The sequence below is a fragment of the Sarcophilus harrisii genome, chromosome 2 (genome assembly GCF_902635505.1).
Source record: "Sarcophilus harrisii chromosome 2, mSarHar1.11, whole genome shotgun sequence".
NCBI lineage: Eukaryota > Metazoa > Chordata > Mammalia > Dasyuromorphia > Dasyuridae > Sarcophilus > Sarcophilus harrisii.
The window spans coordinates 357,175,491-357,190,390 of NC_045427.1; the positions used below are offsets into that span (position 1 = coordinate 357,175,491).

The 14,900-nt window shown below is 43.1% G+C and overlaps 1 protein-coding gene across 1 annotated transcript; it reads left to right on the forward strand.

The window, feature by feature from the left end:
- The first annotated feature begins 792 nt into the window (after positions 1-792).
- Positions 793-13,568, forward strand: ANKRD9 (ankyrin repeat domain 9). Its single transcript, XM_031953214.1, has 2 exons — positions 793-992; positions 12,198-13,568. The coding sequence occupies exon 2, from the start codon at positions 12,270-12,272 to the stop codon at positions 13,176-13,178; it is 909 nt and encodes a 302-aa protein (XP_031809074.1). The 5' UTR covers positions 793-992; positions 12,198-12,269; the 3' UTR covers positions 13,179-13,568.
- Positions 13,569-14,900: the final 1,332 nt, after the last annotated feature.

The following is a 14,900-nucleotide window of genomic DNA, read 5'->3' on the forward strand; positions in this document are numbered from 1 at the left end:
GCAGTGTAAGACTTGGAAGGCCTCCTCCGGAGCTTAGAACTCGGAGGCTGACACTGCAAAGAAACTTTGCAGAGAAATCTGTAGCGCGGAGAGGAGAGGGCTTGTCCAAGGTCACCGATTAGCCGCCGGTGGCCGCTCCAGGACTAGATATGCCCGGGTCTCTGGATTTCTAGTTCTCCGCGCTGTTGCCTGCAAGGCCCGCACAGAAGGACACCTGGGGGGAGGGGGGAGGGCAAAAGTCTCTCCAAACCGTGAATGGAAAAGCATTCCGTAGGTAAAAAAAGAGGAGGGGGAGGGGGAAGAGACGGCGGGGCCCGCAGCCCCGGTGCCGGGTCTTCTCAGAGCGCCCAGTTAGGGCGCAGGGGGAGCCGCGCCCCCCGCTTGGGGAACCCCTCGCGACCCCGGAGGGGGAAGCGGGGGAGCCTGGGGACCTCGCACACCGCGGGCCTCTCCCTCATCCCCGATGTCCCGCCGGGGAGGCGGAGTCTGGGGCAGGACTCCCGGCCGCCCGGGGAGCTGAGGCGTTTCAGCGGATCAACTTTCCGAACCTCAGTGTCGGCTTTCACCTCCCCAGGGCGTCCCAGGCTCGCGGCGGCCGCACAAGTTTGCCCGAACTTTTCCTCCCTCTCCGTTCCACCCAGCTCCCTCCTCTCCCCCCCACCCCCGCCTCGCGCCCTGTGACGCACATAATGGTGCAGGGCCCCGTCCCCGGGGCCGCGGCCAATGGGCAGCCGAGGGGGTCCCCGGCGAGGACCAATCAGCGGCCGCTGGACAGTTCCGGGGCCCTGACCTAGCCTCCGGGGCTGCAGTGCGCCGGGCGTTCAAGGCGGCATCGGCGAATCGCCTCTCCCTGCATGCCGGGGCCGGGCCAGTGCCGCTGGCTGGGGACGCGCGGTTCGCGGAAGGGAACCCTGCGGGGCAGTCCCGGGGAGCCGAGAAGGGCCTGGCCGGGCCGGGAAGGGAGGACGCCACTGCCGCTGCCACCATCCACTGTGAGTACGGCGCCCGGCGCCCGCGCCTAAGCGCCCGGTTACATCCATGCATGCTGCACGTCCGTGTCCGCCCGCACTCACGCAGGCACATATGTGCAGAGGCGCGCGCTCGCTGCACCGCTCCCCTCCGTCCCCCGGCGGCTAGACACACCTCCGGACGGCTCTCCGGCAGGCTCGGCCCCCGAACGCCCCGGCCCGGGGTCCCGGCCCCTTCCCACTCCGCGCAGCCCCCTCCCTGAGCTGTCTGTCCCCGCGCTCGTGCGGAGCCTGGGCGGGAGCCCGAGCCGAAGCCTTCCCTTCCCCCCGCTGCCCCCCGCGCTCTCTTCCAGAGGGCCCCGCAGACCCGCCCGCGGGCTGCGTGAGCTTGTGCTTCTCGGGGTGCAGGGGGAGCCCCTGGCCGCACCAGCGTTTCTCCCTCCTCCAGCTGGCCGCGAAAATGAATGGTGATCCCCGGGAAGAGCCTTTCCCTCTCCCCTCCCCCTCCCCGCCTGATATCTGTGTGACACACACCGCATAGTATATCTGTATGTCCTGCACACCATTCAGCACGTCCATATCTGGCGAAGAAAGTGGGTAGCCTCGACCTCCGTCCCTTATGCCCCACCAGTGCCCAGTAATGTCAGAGAAGTGGGAAGAAGGGGGGAACCGGCACCCCCGCCCCCCTTTCAGGATTTACTGAAGGTTGTTGCTGGAGGGAGGGGGACTTAGATGGATGAGAGCGTTAGTTCACTAAAGCATGTAGCATAAACACCATGTAATATATCTTTGTTGTGTATAACCTGTTTTTATAAGGTGTTCTTTGTAAAAGATACATGAAATGTAACCACTCACATGTATGTCTCCACTCAGTACAAGCTTTAAGATAAATTGTTATTGTAAATATCTTTTTTTTTTTTTTAATTTAATAGCCTTTTATTTACTGTTATTGTAAATATCCTCAGAAACTGATCCTCAGGGAAGCTGTGAGATACATACTCGATTGCAGGCCAGGCAGGAGTGAACCCCTGGCACTCCAGTCTTATTTTCACTGCGGTGTTGTTTTAAGATGCCATAGAGATGAAATGTTTATATAGTGTGCATATCGTATTACACACACATACATATAGGAGTGTGTGTGTAGTACAAAGTAAGAGCCAACTTTGTCAGGAAGCCTGTCATAAAAACACAGTAGCTATGAGACCCTGGGCAAGTCACTTAACCCCTTCATGCCCTAGTTTTGAAGACAATTAGTTGCAGAATAATGGCTGATCTGTATTGGTAAAGGGAATTTTCTTCCTGGGAATGCCATAACACCAATAAGATTTATTTGTTGATAAAGAATTAAAGTAAACATGCATTCCTCTATGTAATTTTAGCTGTAGCCAATACATTTGTAGCTATATAACATACATTTAGAATTTATCGTGTAACAATTATATATGCACATAATCCTTTCAATTAGAAACAACATTGCTAGACCACTTTTAGAAGGACTTAGCCAGTATATTTTCTTACTTAGGCAACTACAGATTCACTTGTCAGAATGAAGATACAGCCGAAGGACAGTCGGCTGAATTTATGGTCAAATTTAAGACACTGCAACACAGTAGGTGCTCCAAGAATGTTTGCTGAGTTAATGATATAGTAGAAGCAGCAAACCAGGCTAGTGCTGTCATAGAACTCTGTCTGCTCTGGGAGATAGGACTTGACTAGATACCAATCAGATGCAAACAAACAAAACCTGCTCTTTAAGTGTACCAGAAAACAGAATTAATGTGGGTCAGGGTGGTTCCTGTATCATGTAGGATTTGAGTTGGGGCCTTGAACCCTGAGTAGAATTGATAGGAAGAGGTGGACAATCCATCCCACATAGAGAGAACAGAGGGAATACAAGTTTGAGCTAGGCAGTGAAGGACCCCTACCCTTCTTGAGGACATCTGGGGGAGAGAAGGCTGGAAAGATTAAAGAGGGTCAGATTTGGAGACAGTTTAAAAGGCAGACAGATTATTCAATTTAAGCACTGGATTTGGACTCCCAGGTCTACGATTCAGGTTCTGGCTTCATTCAGTACCAATTTGAGCTTGGATAAGACAGTTTAACTCCTTTGTAACTCATTTCCCTTATTTTCAAAGTGAGAAAGATTGGATTAATCTGATCTCTAAATTCCATTTCAACATGATCAATCATTGCATTGCCCGTGGTATGAAACAGGGAACTTTGGCAAATTCTGGAGCAGGGGAGCAAAGAATCTGGTAATATTGAAGTATGGGATAGATTGGAAGAGGGAAACTGAATTTAGAGAAGGCCTTGCTCTCTTGCATTCAAAGAACCCCCAACCTGGTTAAAGAAGACACACAGATGAAAAAACAAGACTTTCTTTCTGTTCCACATAATGTAATCCATCCTGATTCTTCCTTGATATTCTATCCCTATCTCCATCTGTCCCGTCTGTTTCTCCCCTTTCCCCCTCCTCATCTTCCTTATTCCCCCCTACCTCTTCAATTCCCAGTTCCCCTGTTTCTATTGACTAGAACTAAGTAATATCTTCCTTCCTGGTTAAACTATATTTGAGATATTATGCTCCATATTTTAAGAAGGCTATTAATAAGACAGATTATACTATATACAGAGAAGGACAGCCATGGTAAATGGACTAATCAATAACTATTTATTAAGCTCTTATGTGCTACTAGGTATTGTGTTAAAGTGCTGATACAAGAAAAGCAGAAATTTGGTTCCTGCCATCCAAAAGCTCACATTAGAAGGGGGAAGGCAACATGTCAGTACCTATGTACATGCAAGATAGAGTGTAAATAAGAGATAATCTCAGAAGGAAATCCCTAGCCATAAGGTAAGAAAGGTAAATTGGGAAAGGTCTTCAGTAGGGGGTAGGATTTGAGCTTAGTCCTGTGCCCCTTCTCTCCCCCAGATAAATGGGGCTTAGTGACTTGTCCAGGGTCACAGAATTAATAAATGTTAAATTCAGATTTGAACTCAGGTCCTCCTCTCCAGTGTGGTACTCTATTCACTGTGCCCTCCAGCTATCTCCTTGAATTTATCTTGAAGGAAGGCAAGGAAGTCAGATTTAGGTGAGAAGGGAGAACATTTCAATTAAGAGAGATATACAAATATAAATACTTGGACATGAAGAACTGCAAGTAGGTCATTTTAGCTACATGGTAGGGAGCATTAAGGATGGGAGTTAGTAGAAGACTAGAATGGTAGGAAAGGGCCAATCTCGATTGTGAGGGGTTTTAAATGACAGAGAGGATTTGGTATTGATTTGGTGTAGGAGGTAGTAGGGAGACATGGAAGTTTATTGAGGAGAGGATAACATGGTCACACTTAAGCTCTAGAAAGCTCCCTTTGGCAGCTGAGTGGATGATGGATTGGGAGCAGGGAAAAGATTTGAGGCAGAAAAAAATTAGAAGGCTAGTAATAATAATAGTCCAAGTGTGGGATGATGAGGACTATACCAGTGTGTTGACTATGTGAGTAGAGAGAAGCAAATATATGAAAAAGATATTTAGAAGGTAGAATTAAGTCTTTTGACATTGGATTGGATTTGTTGGGTAAGTAAAAGTGAGGAATTGACTCACTTGAGGATAATAACAAGGTTTCCAGCCTGAGTGATCGGTATGAAAATGAGTTTTCCATGGACTTTTATCAGCCTATATGAGAGGAAAATGAAGAACAGAAGACTTGGGTTGTGTTGTAAGGGGAGAAGGACAGCTAGGTGGCCAAGTAGATAGTGTGCGGACCTAGAGACAGGAAGAGGCATCTTCTTGAGTTCAAATCTGGCACCGGACACTTAATAGTGATGTGACCCTGGGCAAGTCACTTGTCCCTATTTGCTTCAGTGTCTCCCAGTTGTAAAATTAGCTGGAAAAAGAAATGGCAAGCCACTCCATTTTCTTTGCCAAGAAAACCCCAAATAGTGTCAGTGGGGAAAGACTGAGTAGCAACAACAGTAGGGGCATAATATAGCAGCATTTGAATATTTGAAAGGCTGCCATGTAAGAGTGATTGGGCTTTTTTTTTTTTTTTTTTTTTTTGATCCCACAAGACAAAACATGGGAGCAAAGTTTCAAAGTTAAAGGTTAAAGATTCTATTTCCACCTAAAACTGCTACCAAAGCAGCAGTATGACATAGTGTTAAAATAGTTTGCCTTTTGAAATATGTTGATTCTAATATTGGGCAACTCACCATTTCTCTGCCCCAGACACCTTATTAGCCTTTCTATAGGGCTTTAAGAGTTGCAAAATGCTTGGGTAACTCTGAAATCTAGGTGGTCTTTTTTTGTTGTTCTGTTTTGTCTGACCAGTACTCCCATTTGGGGATTTTCTTGGCAAAGAGAGTGGAGTACTTAGCCATTTTCTTGTAAAACTTATTTTACAGATGAAAAAAACTGAGACAAATAGGGATAAGTAACTTGCCCAGGGTCAACACAGCTAGTAAGTGTCTGAAGCCAGATTTGAACTCTTCTTGAGTTCTTCTCAAGACTCTTCTGGAGTCTTCCTGACTCCAGTCCCAGTACTCAACCTGTGCCACCTGTCTTAGTCTTATTTTACAGATGTGGAAGCTGAGGCAGAAGGCATTTTAAGTGACTTATCTTAGTCAAACAGGTAATAAGTTTGTCTGAGACTGTATACGAACTTGGCTTTTCCTGACTCCAAGTCCAGTCCTTTATCCACTGTGCTACCTATTTGTTTGTAGACTATAAGTTGTAGTCTATTGTAGTGTAGTCTATATTGGCAGAAGAATTTCATCATGGAGGTTCCCACATCAATGAAATCATACTTCCAGTCCAAAAAAAAAAAAAAAGTACTCTTGATATAGTAGTTTACATTTTGAAGACCTTTGCATTTTATAAAATACTTCCCTTCTATATATGTATATACATATACATGTCATTTAATCTTGTTAAATATACTATGACATCAGAGCTATCTGACAGAATCAAGCTGAATAGGGAGATAATGAACTCTCTGTCACCAGAGCCTGACCTACCTCAAATAGAGGCTGTCATACTTTTGTCTACAGAGGATTCTTATCTGTAGGGGAAGTGGGAATGAAGGCCCTTCTAACTCTGACATCCTGTGGTTCTGTGATTCTGGTGCTTCCTCTAGCTCTTTACTCTGTGTCCTATGTTCTAAAAATCTTTTTCAACTTCAAAATGAGATCTTACATGATTTGAAGAACTTTTCTTGCCCTGACATTTTATGTTCTAGGCAGTTGTCCTATGGGACAGGTATGGGATTTGGGGGCAAGGGGAAATATTAATACTAGTTATTATTACTAATTAATATTATTAATACTATTAATATTAATATTAATTAATATTAATTAATTAATCAATATTATTTAATTAATTAATATTAATAATACTAGTTATTATTACTAATTATTAATACTAATTAATATAATACTAGAGGGATTTGGAGGGGGATCCAGTTTGAATCAGGTGTAATATTAGGTGGTTTTGATTAATTTACTCTAGTTTACTCTAATCAGAAGTTAATTAAGACCATGGATTGGATATTTCTATCAAACTCTTCTCAACCTAATCTGAGGCTGAAGTGAAGGCATTCCTGGCTTCTGGTTTCCTTTGTCCACCAAATTTGCTAGAGAAGGTGACATTGATTTGGAAGGACAGAGAAAGTGATAGCCAAGAAGGCTGCAAGCTAGCTTTGTTCATCCATGTCAATCTTTCAGATTTGCTGCCCCTTCTGGAAGATTCCCTAGAGGCTGCTCAGATCAGGAAATATAGATGAACTCAACTGCTCAGACATTTGGTCTCTGCTCAAATCAGAACAAATTATACATTCTTGATTTGCCTTTCTGATAATTTCATCCTTCTAAATGTGAAGGATGTGACCTTTTTTCTCTCTTTTTAAATAGCATTTTATTTTTTCAAATACATACAGAAATAGTTTTCAACATTCACCTTTGCAAAACCTTGGGTTCCAAATTTTAATACCCCTCTATTCCCTCTCTCTCCTAGACAGCAAGCAATTCTTCTAATGTATTTTCATATTTATCTTGCTGGGCATGAAAAATCAGATCAAAGGGGGAAAAAAAAAGAGAAAGAAAAAAATCCAGCAAACTAACAACAATGACAAAAAAGGTGAAAATACTATGTTGTGATCCACATTCAGTCCCCTTGGCCCTCCCTCTGGATACAGATGACTCTCTCCATTCCAAATCTATTGGAATTGCCTCGAATCATCTCATTGTTGAAAAGAGCCAAGTCCATCACAATTGATCGTCACATGATCTTGTTGTTGCTGTATACAATGTTCTTTTGGTTCTACTCACTTCATTTAGCAAAAGATGTGACTTTATGTAAGCAACCTTGAGAAGAAGGATCTATTTTAGAGGAGATAACAATAATAGTATGGTAATAGTTAACATATAGTGCCTATTATGTGCTCAGGCACTATGTTAAATCCTTTACAATTATTATCTCATATGATCTTCACAAAAACCCTGGGAAGTAAGCACTATTATCATTTCCATTTTATAAATGAAGAAACTGAGGCAGAATAAGTTAAGTGATTTGCCCAAGATCACATAGCTAGGAAGTGTCTGAGTCTGTATTTGAACAAATCATCTTGAATCCAGATCCATCCTTGTCATAGTCTGACATGCAATCTTGGTGATATAAAAATCTAAAGAGTTCATTCTTATACTCCATATGTCCAAAACAAAGTTCTTTCTCTTTTTTCCCTTACTCATCTTCAAAAGTTCCTATTTGCCCTGTTGAGAGTAACACTTAGGTTCATAACTCCTTAATAATTCCCTTATTTCACAAAGTTCCTATATGATTCAGACCCTTATTGTTTTCCATATGGACTCTTGTCTTTCCTCCTGATTGATCCCCTTATTTCTTTTCTTTCTCCAGTCTTTTGTTCATATGACTGCCAAGGCATAGATCTCACTATTCTGTTGCTAAAAAAAAAATAAATAATAAAAACCTTTCAGTGTCTTCTTGTTAACTCAACTTGGTTTGAATTTCTCCACAATCTGCTTCCCGCTTACTTTTACAAATTTATTTTATCATATTCCCCTTTATACATAATATATTTTAGCCAATCTGGTCTAACCTGCTGTTACCAAGATTCTGCATTCTTTCTCCCCCTCAGTTTCTCTGCATAGATAAGTCTATGGTCAGAATCTAATTACTGCTTTCTCACCTTTGCTTCCTAGAATTCCTGGTTTCCTTCAAGGATTTTTCAGCCACTTTCTTGAAACTGTTGCTTTTTTTCTTCTCCAAATACCTTCTCTTTACTTACTAGTGTGGATGTTATGTTGTATCTATACCAAAGAATGTAGCTCACTGAAGGTAGAGCCTGTTGAGTTTTTAGCCTTATGTCCACAGTCCATAGCATATTGCCTTGTATTCAGTAGGCGCTTAATAGTTGTTGAATAGAAAGGGCAAAGTCTTGAGTCAGGAGAACTCTGGATTCACATTCTTCTGATATTTACAAGTTGTGTCCTGGTCCTTCACCTGCTCATCTATAAAATGTGGATAATGCCACTTGTACTAGGCTTTTACAGGACTCTTGTGAAAATTAAAACAAGGTATAATGTACACTAAAATATTTTTAAAACCTTAAATTGCTGTATAAAAGTTAACTATCATTACCCTGTAGCCTAAAATTCTAGAGGGAAGTCAGATGGAAAGGGAATACTATGAATATTGGAACCCTGAAGACACTGCTTCTCATGCACGATTTTGATGAGTACGAAAAGAGGAAGAGGGGACTAATGTAGATGTATAGGAAACTCATTGATCATTAATATTTAGAAAAGACATGTTTAGAAGTTGGAAGCAAGGGCAGGGGTATCTGAAGATTGATAAATGAGACCTGTCAAGAGCACTAAACCTCAGAATGATTTGAAGTGGGTGATTAATCTTAAGGATCATAAAGGAGCTTTGTAGCTATATTTGGGGAAAAAAAACAAAGGAATAGTGCCAATTGCAGGACTGAATGGGGTGAAAGATGTTGAAAGAAGGCAAAACTTGTACCTTTATTCTTTTCTTAACCAAAAAGTAATTTCCCCCCCCTAGGAATCTTAGATCAACAGGGAATTATAATCTAAGATAGTGAAGAGATGGTGCTAGTAATAGTAATTCTTGACATTTATGCAGTACTTTTAAGGTTTGCAAAGTTTTTTTTAATGCATATTCTTATTTGATCCTCACAACCCGATCTTTTGAAATAGGTTTTTCTATCTCTATTTTACAATGAGGAAAGTGAGGCTCAGAGATATGAAGTGTCTAGTCTGTTGATCACATAACATTGTAAGGACTGGAGGCAGAATTGGAATCCAGGTCCTCTTCTAAGTTCTTGTTTCCAGGCACTTTCATTTTCTCCCAAGTTTGTGATAAGAGACTGTCTAGCTGTCTTGAATTGAGTTCATGACACAAGGGCTAGATGAAGACTCAAGAATGGATGCAGTAGGAAGAATGTTATATTCTGGAGTCAAATCACAGGCAAGTCAGTTAACCCAAATTCATCTGTCAAATGAGATAGTGGGATCTTTGGAGTCCCTTTTAGCACCAGAGCTTTAGTTCTAAAATTATTGAGCATCTCTCAGATTTTTTTTTCTTTAACTTAATTCTTTTTTGTGTGTGAGGCAATTGGGGTTGTGATTTGCCCAGAGTCACACAGCTAAGAAGTGTTGTATCAGAAGTTGGGTTTGAACTCAGGTCCTCCTGACTTCAGGACTCTATCTACTGTAGCATCTATCTGCCTCTCAGATTTTTTTTTTTTAAGTGTGGAAAATTAGGGCCTACAGGATTGGAGATTGGAAAATGGTTGCTATTGTTTTAATTTATTTAGATTTATTATTTTCTAAAGAAGGAAAGTGGGTATGGCTTTCAAACTATAAATCGAGTAAGCTTGGCTTTGATTGTCAGATAAACTCTTAAGATATAATTAAGAAAAGTTTGTGAGCATTTAAAAGGGGACATGTGTGATTATTAATATCTGGTGTGAGATGAAGGGCACACGGTATACTAGAACCAACATAGTTTCATTTTTTTAATTATTGACAGGTTGAACTAAACCAATAGCAAGGAAGCATAATGTAGTGAATAGGAGGCTGGTCTTAGAATCAGAAAGGTCTGGATATATCTATACACATGAAATCAGAAGCTTCATAAAAGAAAACATGTTTAGAGGTGCAGAAGGAATTTCACAGATCTTCATTTCATTAAGGCTTTGAACAATGTCTTTTTTATCTTTGTACACAATATGAATGGATATGGGATAGCTGATAATTTTTATACATAAAATATATACTTATGTTCATTAACAACTGGTTGAATGAGCAGGCTTAAAGAGTTTGAAGAACTAGAAGGTCCTTAATACCTTGGTAATCTCTCCTTGGCCCTGTGCAGTTCAGAATTTTTATCCAGGACTTGAATGAAACAGATTATCTGGTGGGCTTATCTGATTTATAGATATATGACTGAAAGTCAGGAAAGCTGGCTCATATGGATATCACAGGACCAAAAGATCTCAATGAGAATAATGGGTTTATTCTGAGCAAGGGAAAATTCGTTAAGATCAAATAGACACTTAACACAGCTGATTTTGGAGTGTGGTTAGATGAGAATCTGGGTAAAGACAATCTGGTAGATCTTCGTAGGCATATGAAGTCAGTGCTGTGACATGGCAGCCAGCTAGCCTCTGATCTCAGATTTCAGGTTGTATTCATAGAGACATGATGTCCTGTTTGATAAGTCCACATCTGGACTCATACTTTTTTCAGTAGGGGTGAGTCTATAAATCTTTCCAAACTTAGAACACTGTCTTTCCCATCCTCTCACAGCAACTAGGGTGGAGATATAGGGATTAGTATTTCCATTTTACATGTTAGGAGACTGAGACTCAAAAATGAGCAAGAGATTTGACCAAAGTCAAGCACAAAGGAAAGTTGAGGCGTGGATGACTTCCAGTCCATGGCCCTTTATGCAATTACATGGCTAAGTGAATCGGCATCCATTGTATACCAGAGGAATGAGATGATCCAGATGCTGGTTAGAGAAAAAGGTGGATCCTCGTGGTTCTTTGCAATACTTGTTTTAAATGCAGAACATGGGAGATAATAAAGCACTATATGCCAGTTCCTGGCATATAGAAGGTATGATATATTTGCTTATTCACCTCCCTCTTTCCTTTCTGGTGGAAAGACTTTGAGCTTGGATATGCCATAAACCAGGAATATCCAGTTTTAGTCTTTGGGGGAGCGTATGTGGGAGCCATCTAGTATAAACAGATGTATAAATGGGTGAAGAATGTACAAACTAAAGTGAGGGGGGTACGGGAAGAGGTGTACTGCATTCTGAGAACACTGAACTGATAGAACTAGGCCACAAAAAAATTTATGATTTGTGTTTATGGGGGAGAGAGAAACATGGACCTGAACAAGGCTTGAGAAGACATTTCTTCTTGGGTTGATAAGGGAATGTATTTTGAAAGAGGTGGAATTTGAAGAATTATTTTTAATGAAGTAGCAAAAACATTAAATGTCTATGATATGCTAGCCACAGTACTAAGTACTGGGGAGACAGAAAGAGGCAAAAGGTAGTCCCTGCTCTCTAGGAGTTTATAATCTAATGAAAGAAAAAATCCAGCTTAGAGGAAATGGTAGGAAGGAGATAATTTCAGGCATGTAATTTTCATTGACAATAGAAGCCAGGTTTGAGAGAAAAAGAATGGTTGTAAATTTGTGAAATCATTTAAGTGGCCTGTCATTAATCCTGTGATAAACTTGGACTTTACTCTGGTAGGGGCCTGAATGGATCCTTCCTTTGACAATAGCCTTTTTTTTTTTTTTTTTTTTTTTTTTTGGCCAGGCAATTGGGGTTAAATGACTTACCCAGAGTCACAGAGTCAGGAAATGTTAAGTGTCTAAATCCAGATTTGATGGTTATTGTCTTTTAAAAAAGAAACTGAGGGGAAATGAGGCTGAACCATTATATGAATAACGCCTTAATGGTGCAATTTTAGGCACAGAAAGGACAATGGCAGGGCAAAGAGATGTTTTCTGTGTTCCTCAAATCTCACCACATAAATACTTGCCATTTTGCTTATATGTAAAGCCTGTGGTGAAGGTGCACGTGCTAGGACTTCAAAGCCACCTTGTGGGGGAAGGGAGGATGGTTTTTACAATGCTCCTTGGTTGACTCGGCTGTCTTTTCCTTCCCTCAGGCCTGTCCACACTCTCCCAGCCCCCATGCCGTGGGCGCCCCGTGGCTCCCTTTGTGACACCAGCCCCCAGCCATGCCCTGGGATGTCAAGCGACAGGGTGGTGGCCTTGACGGGCCATCGCAGTCCCGGGCCCAGAAGCAGTGCAAGAAGTCATCCTTTGCATTCTACCAGGCAGTGAGGGACTTACTGCCTGTGTGGTTCCTGGAGGACATGCGCGCCACAGAGGCTTTCCATTGGGAGGAAGGTGGACGAGCCAGCACCTACTCGCCCTCCGAGGCCCTGCTGTATGCCCTGGTCCACGACCACCAGCCCTACGCCCACTACTTGTTGGCCAAGTTCCCGCGGGAGGCTCTGGCAGTACCTAGCCGCAATTTCAGTTGCTGTCAGTCTTCATCACCACACCTGGCCTTGGCTGTCCGATATAACCGTGTACATATCCTACGCCGCATCTTGCGGACCATCCGTGACTTCCCAGATGAGGAACGTGCGCACTACCTGGACCGCAGGGGCTGCAGCCGTGTGGAGGAAGGCAAGACTTCTGTGCACGTTGCCTGTGAGCTGGCCCGCCCTGAGTGCCTCTTTTTACTGTTGGGCCATGGTGCTTCCCCTGGGCTGTGCGACGGTGCTGGCAACACTCCCCTGGACCTGCTGCTCCGGCGGGTCGGGCAGGATGCGACAGCCACAGTCACAGCTCCTACACCTAGTGATCCTCTGGCCCTGCTTGACTTGCTCTTCCTCTACATGCCCCCAGGTTCCGCATCTCCCATGCAGAGGGAGCTGCTAGGTGACCGCGTCCGCTGGCAACGCCTTCTCGGGGAGGAAAAGTTCCAGTGGCTCGCTGGTCTGGCCCCACCATCTCTATTTGCCCGGGCCATGCAGGCCCTCGTGAGGTCCATCTCACCCCGGCGCTTCCCCGAAGCCCTAGATGAACTGCCTCTCCCACCATTTCTCCAACCCTTGGACTTAAAGTTGAAAAGTTAGGGGCTTGAGTGGACAGATGCCTACCATCGTAGCTGCTACCGGAGTGTTGCAATGGACTTCTGTGTGCGTGCGTGTGTGCGTGCGTGTGTTGGGTGCATGTGTGCAATGGGAATGCATGTGATATCCTTCTGCTGGAGGCAGGTACTAAGCACTTGTTTTATGAAAACTATTTTTCAGAGTTGTCTCTGGCACTTTACATACGTATGGAGATTCTATATCTACAGCTATAATGCACTCTATATTTTGTTTAAAAAAACCAAACAGCTGACAAGCTGTCCCTGGAGCTTTAGGGGGATTCACACCAGCGGTTAGGGGACTGAAATGTAACTGAGGCTGTAAGTCTGCTGCTGTGGTAGGAGGAGCAATAAACACTGGGAATCTACATCATCACTGCCTGTTCTCTGAAGGTTTCTTGGTTCTGCTCATCTGGAAAAAAAGGGAGGATGGGCAGGGGAAGGAAGAGGGAGGAAAGAAAAAATGGATAGGTAGGGAAGGGGCTGGAGAAAGCAGGGGCCTAGGAAGGAGGAAGATTAAGACTTTAAAAGAACCAGTAGTCTGAGTCATGAAGGGGACTGTGTAGGAGTTGATCAGGAGCCTTGTGGGCACCACCCAGTCACAGCTCTCTGAATCACTGGTTTTACTGGTTGTATATCCATTTGATTCTTCCTAGCTACCTCCCACCTCTGTCTAGACACTCTGGACATAAGCAAGATTCAGCAGGAGTCCTTGGATGGGAGTCAGGACACTGGTTTCTATCCCTTCTTCAGCCACTGACTTCACCTTAGGAAAAGTCCTTTTCCCTTTCTGGACCTGGATTTTATAAGCTATAAAATGAAGGGTTTGTTATTTTAAGACTACTCCTAGTTGTGACACTCATGTTCTGTATTTGATGATAACCAAAATGTCTTCCTTGAGCCTTTGCCCATCCTCCTTGCCTATCCTGTTCCTAAATCCTTTATGAGACACACAGAAGGGAGAGTCTTAGGTCCTATCTTGGAGTTCCCAGACTGGCAGAGAAAAACAATATTCACGCGCAGAATAAGGTCATCAGCAATCCCTTTGCTAAGTGCCAAGTCAAAGGTCCAGCTAATCAGTGCTGTGGGAGCTCAGAGAATAGACTATTGCCTTGTCCGAGGAAGTCTTGCTGGAAGAGAAGGATCTTGGCCCTCTGAGAATTTAAAGCTAAAAAGGATTTAGAAAGGCAGGCATCTTGATTAAAGGAACAGGGTGAACTTATTTATGGAGATGGGAGAGGAACAAGATATGTAGAGGAGGGGAGGATATGGAATGAATGAATGAAAAAAAAGCATTTTTTAAAGCCATAAGATGTGCTAGATACCGGGAATACAGAGAAATGAAGATGGTCTTTCTCTTAAGTAGTTTACTAATAGAGGGCAACATCACCACCATGGAGTCGTAGCCAGGGATGAAAGGGATATTTTGTTTTGGAGAGTAGATTTAAGATTCAAACCCACTTATTCTGAACCCAAAATATAGTTTTTTTCCATTATATCCTGCTACCCTTTCAGAGGCCTTGATCTACTTTTATGGTTACTCAGCTCTTTAGTATCCTAGCACCTGGAGAATTAACAACCTGTTATATTTTTATATTTATTTGTATGTGTATACACACACACACACACACACACACACGTTTCCAATTGTGGGTTATAGAGGCCCCTCATCCCCTTTCTGTTCACTTTCTAGTCATGAAAATGGGAC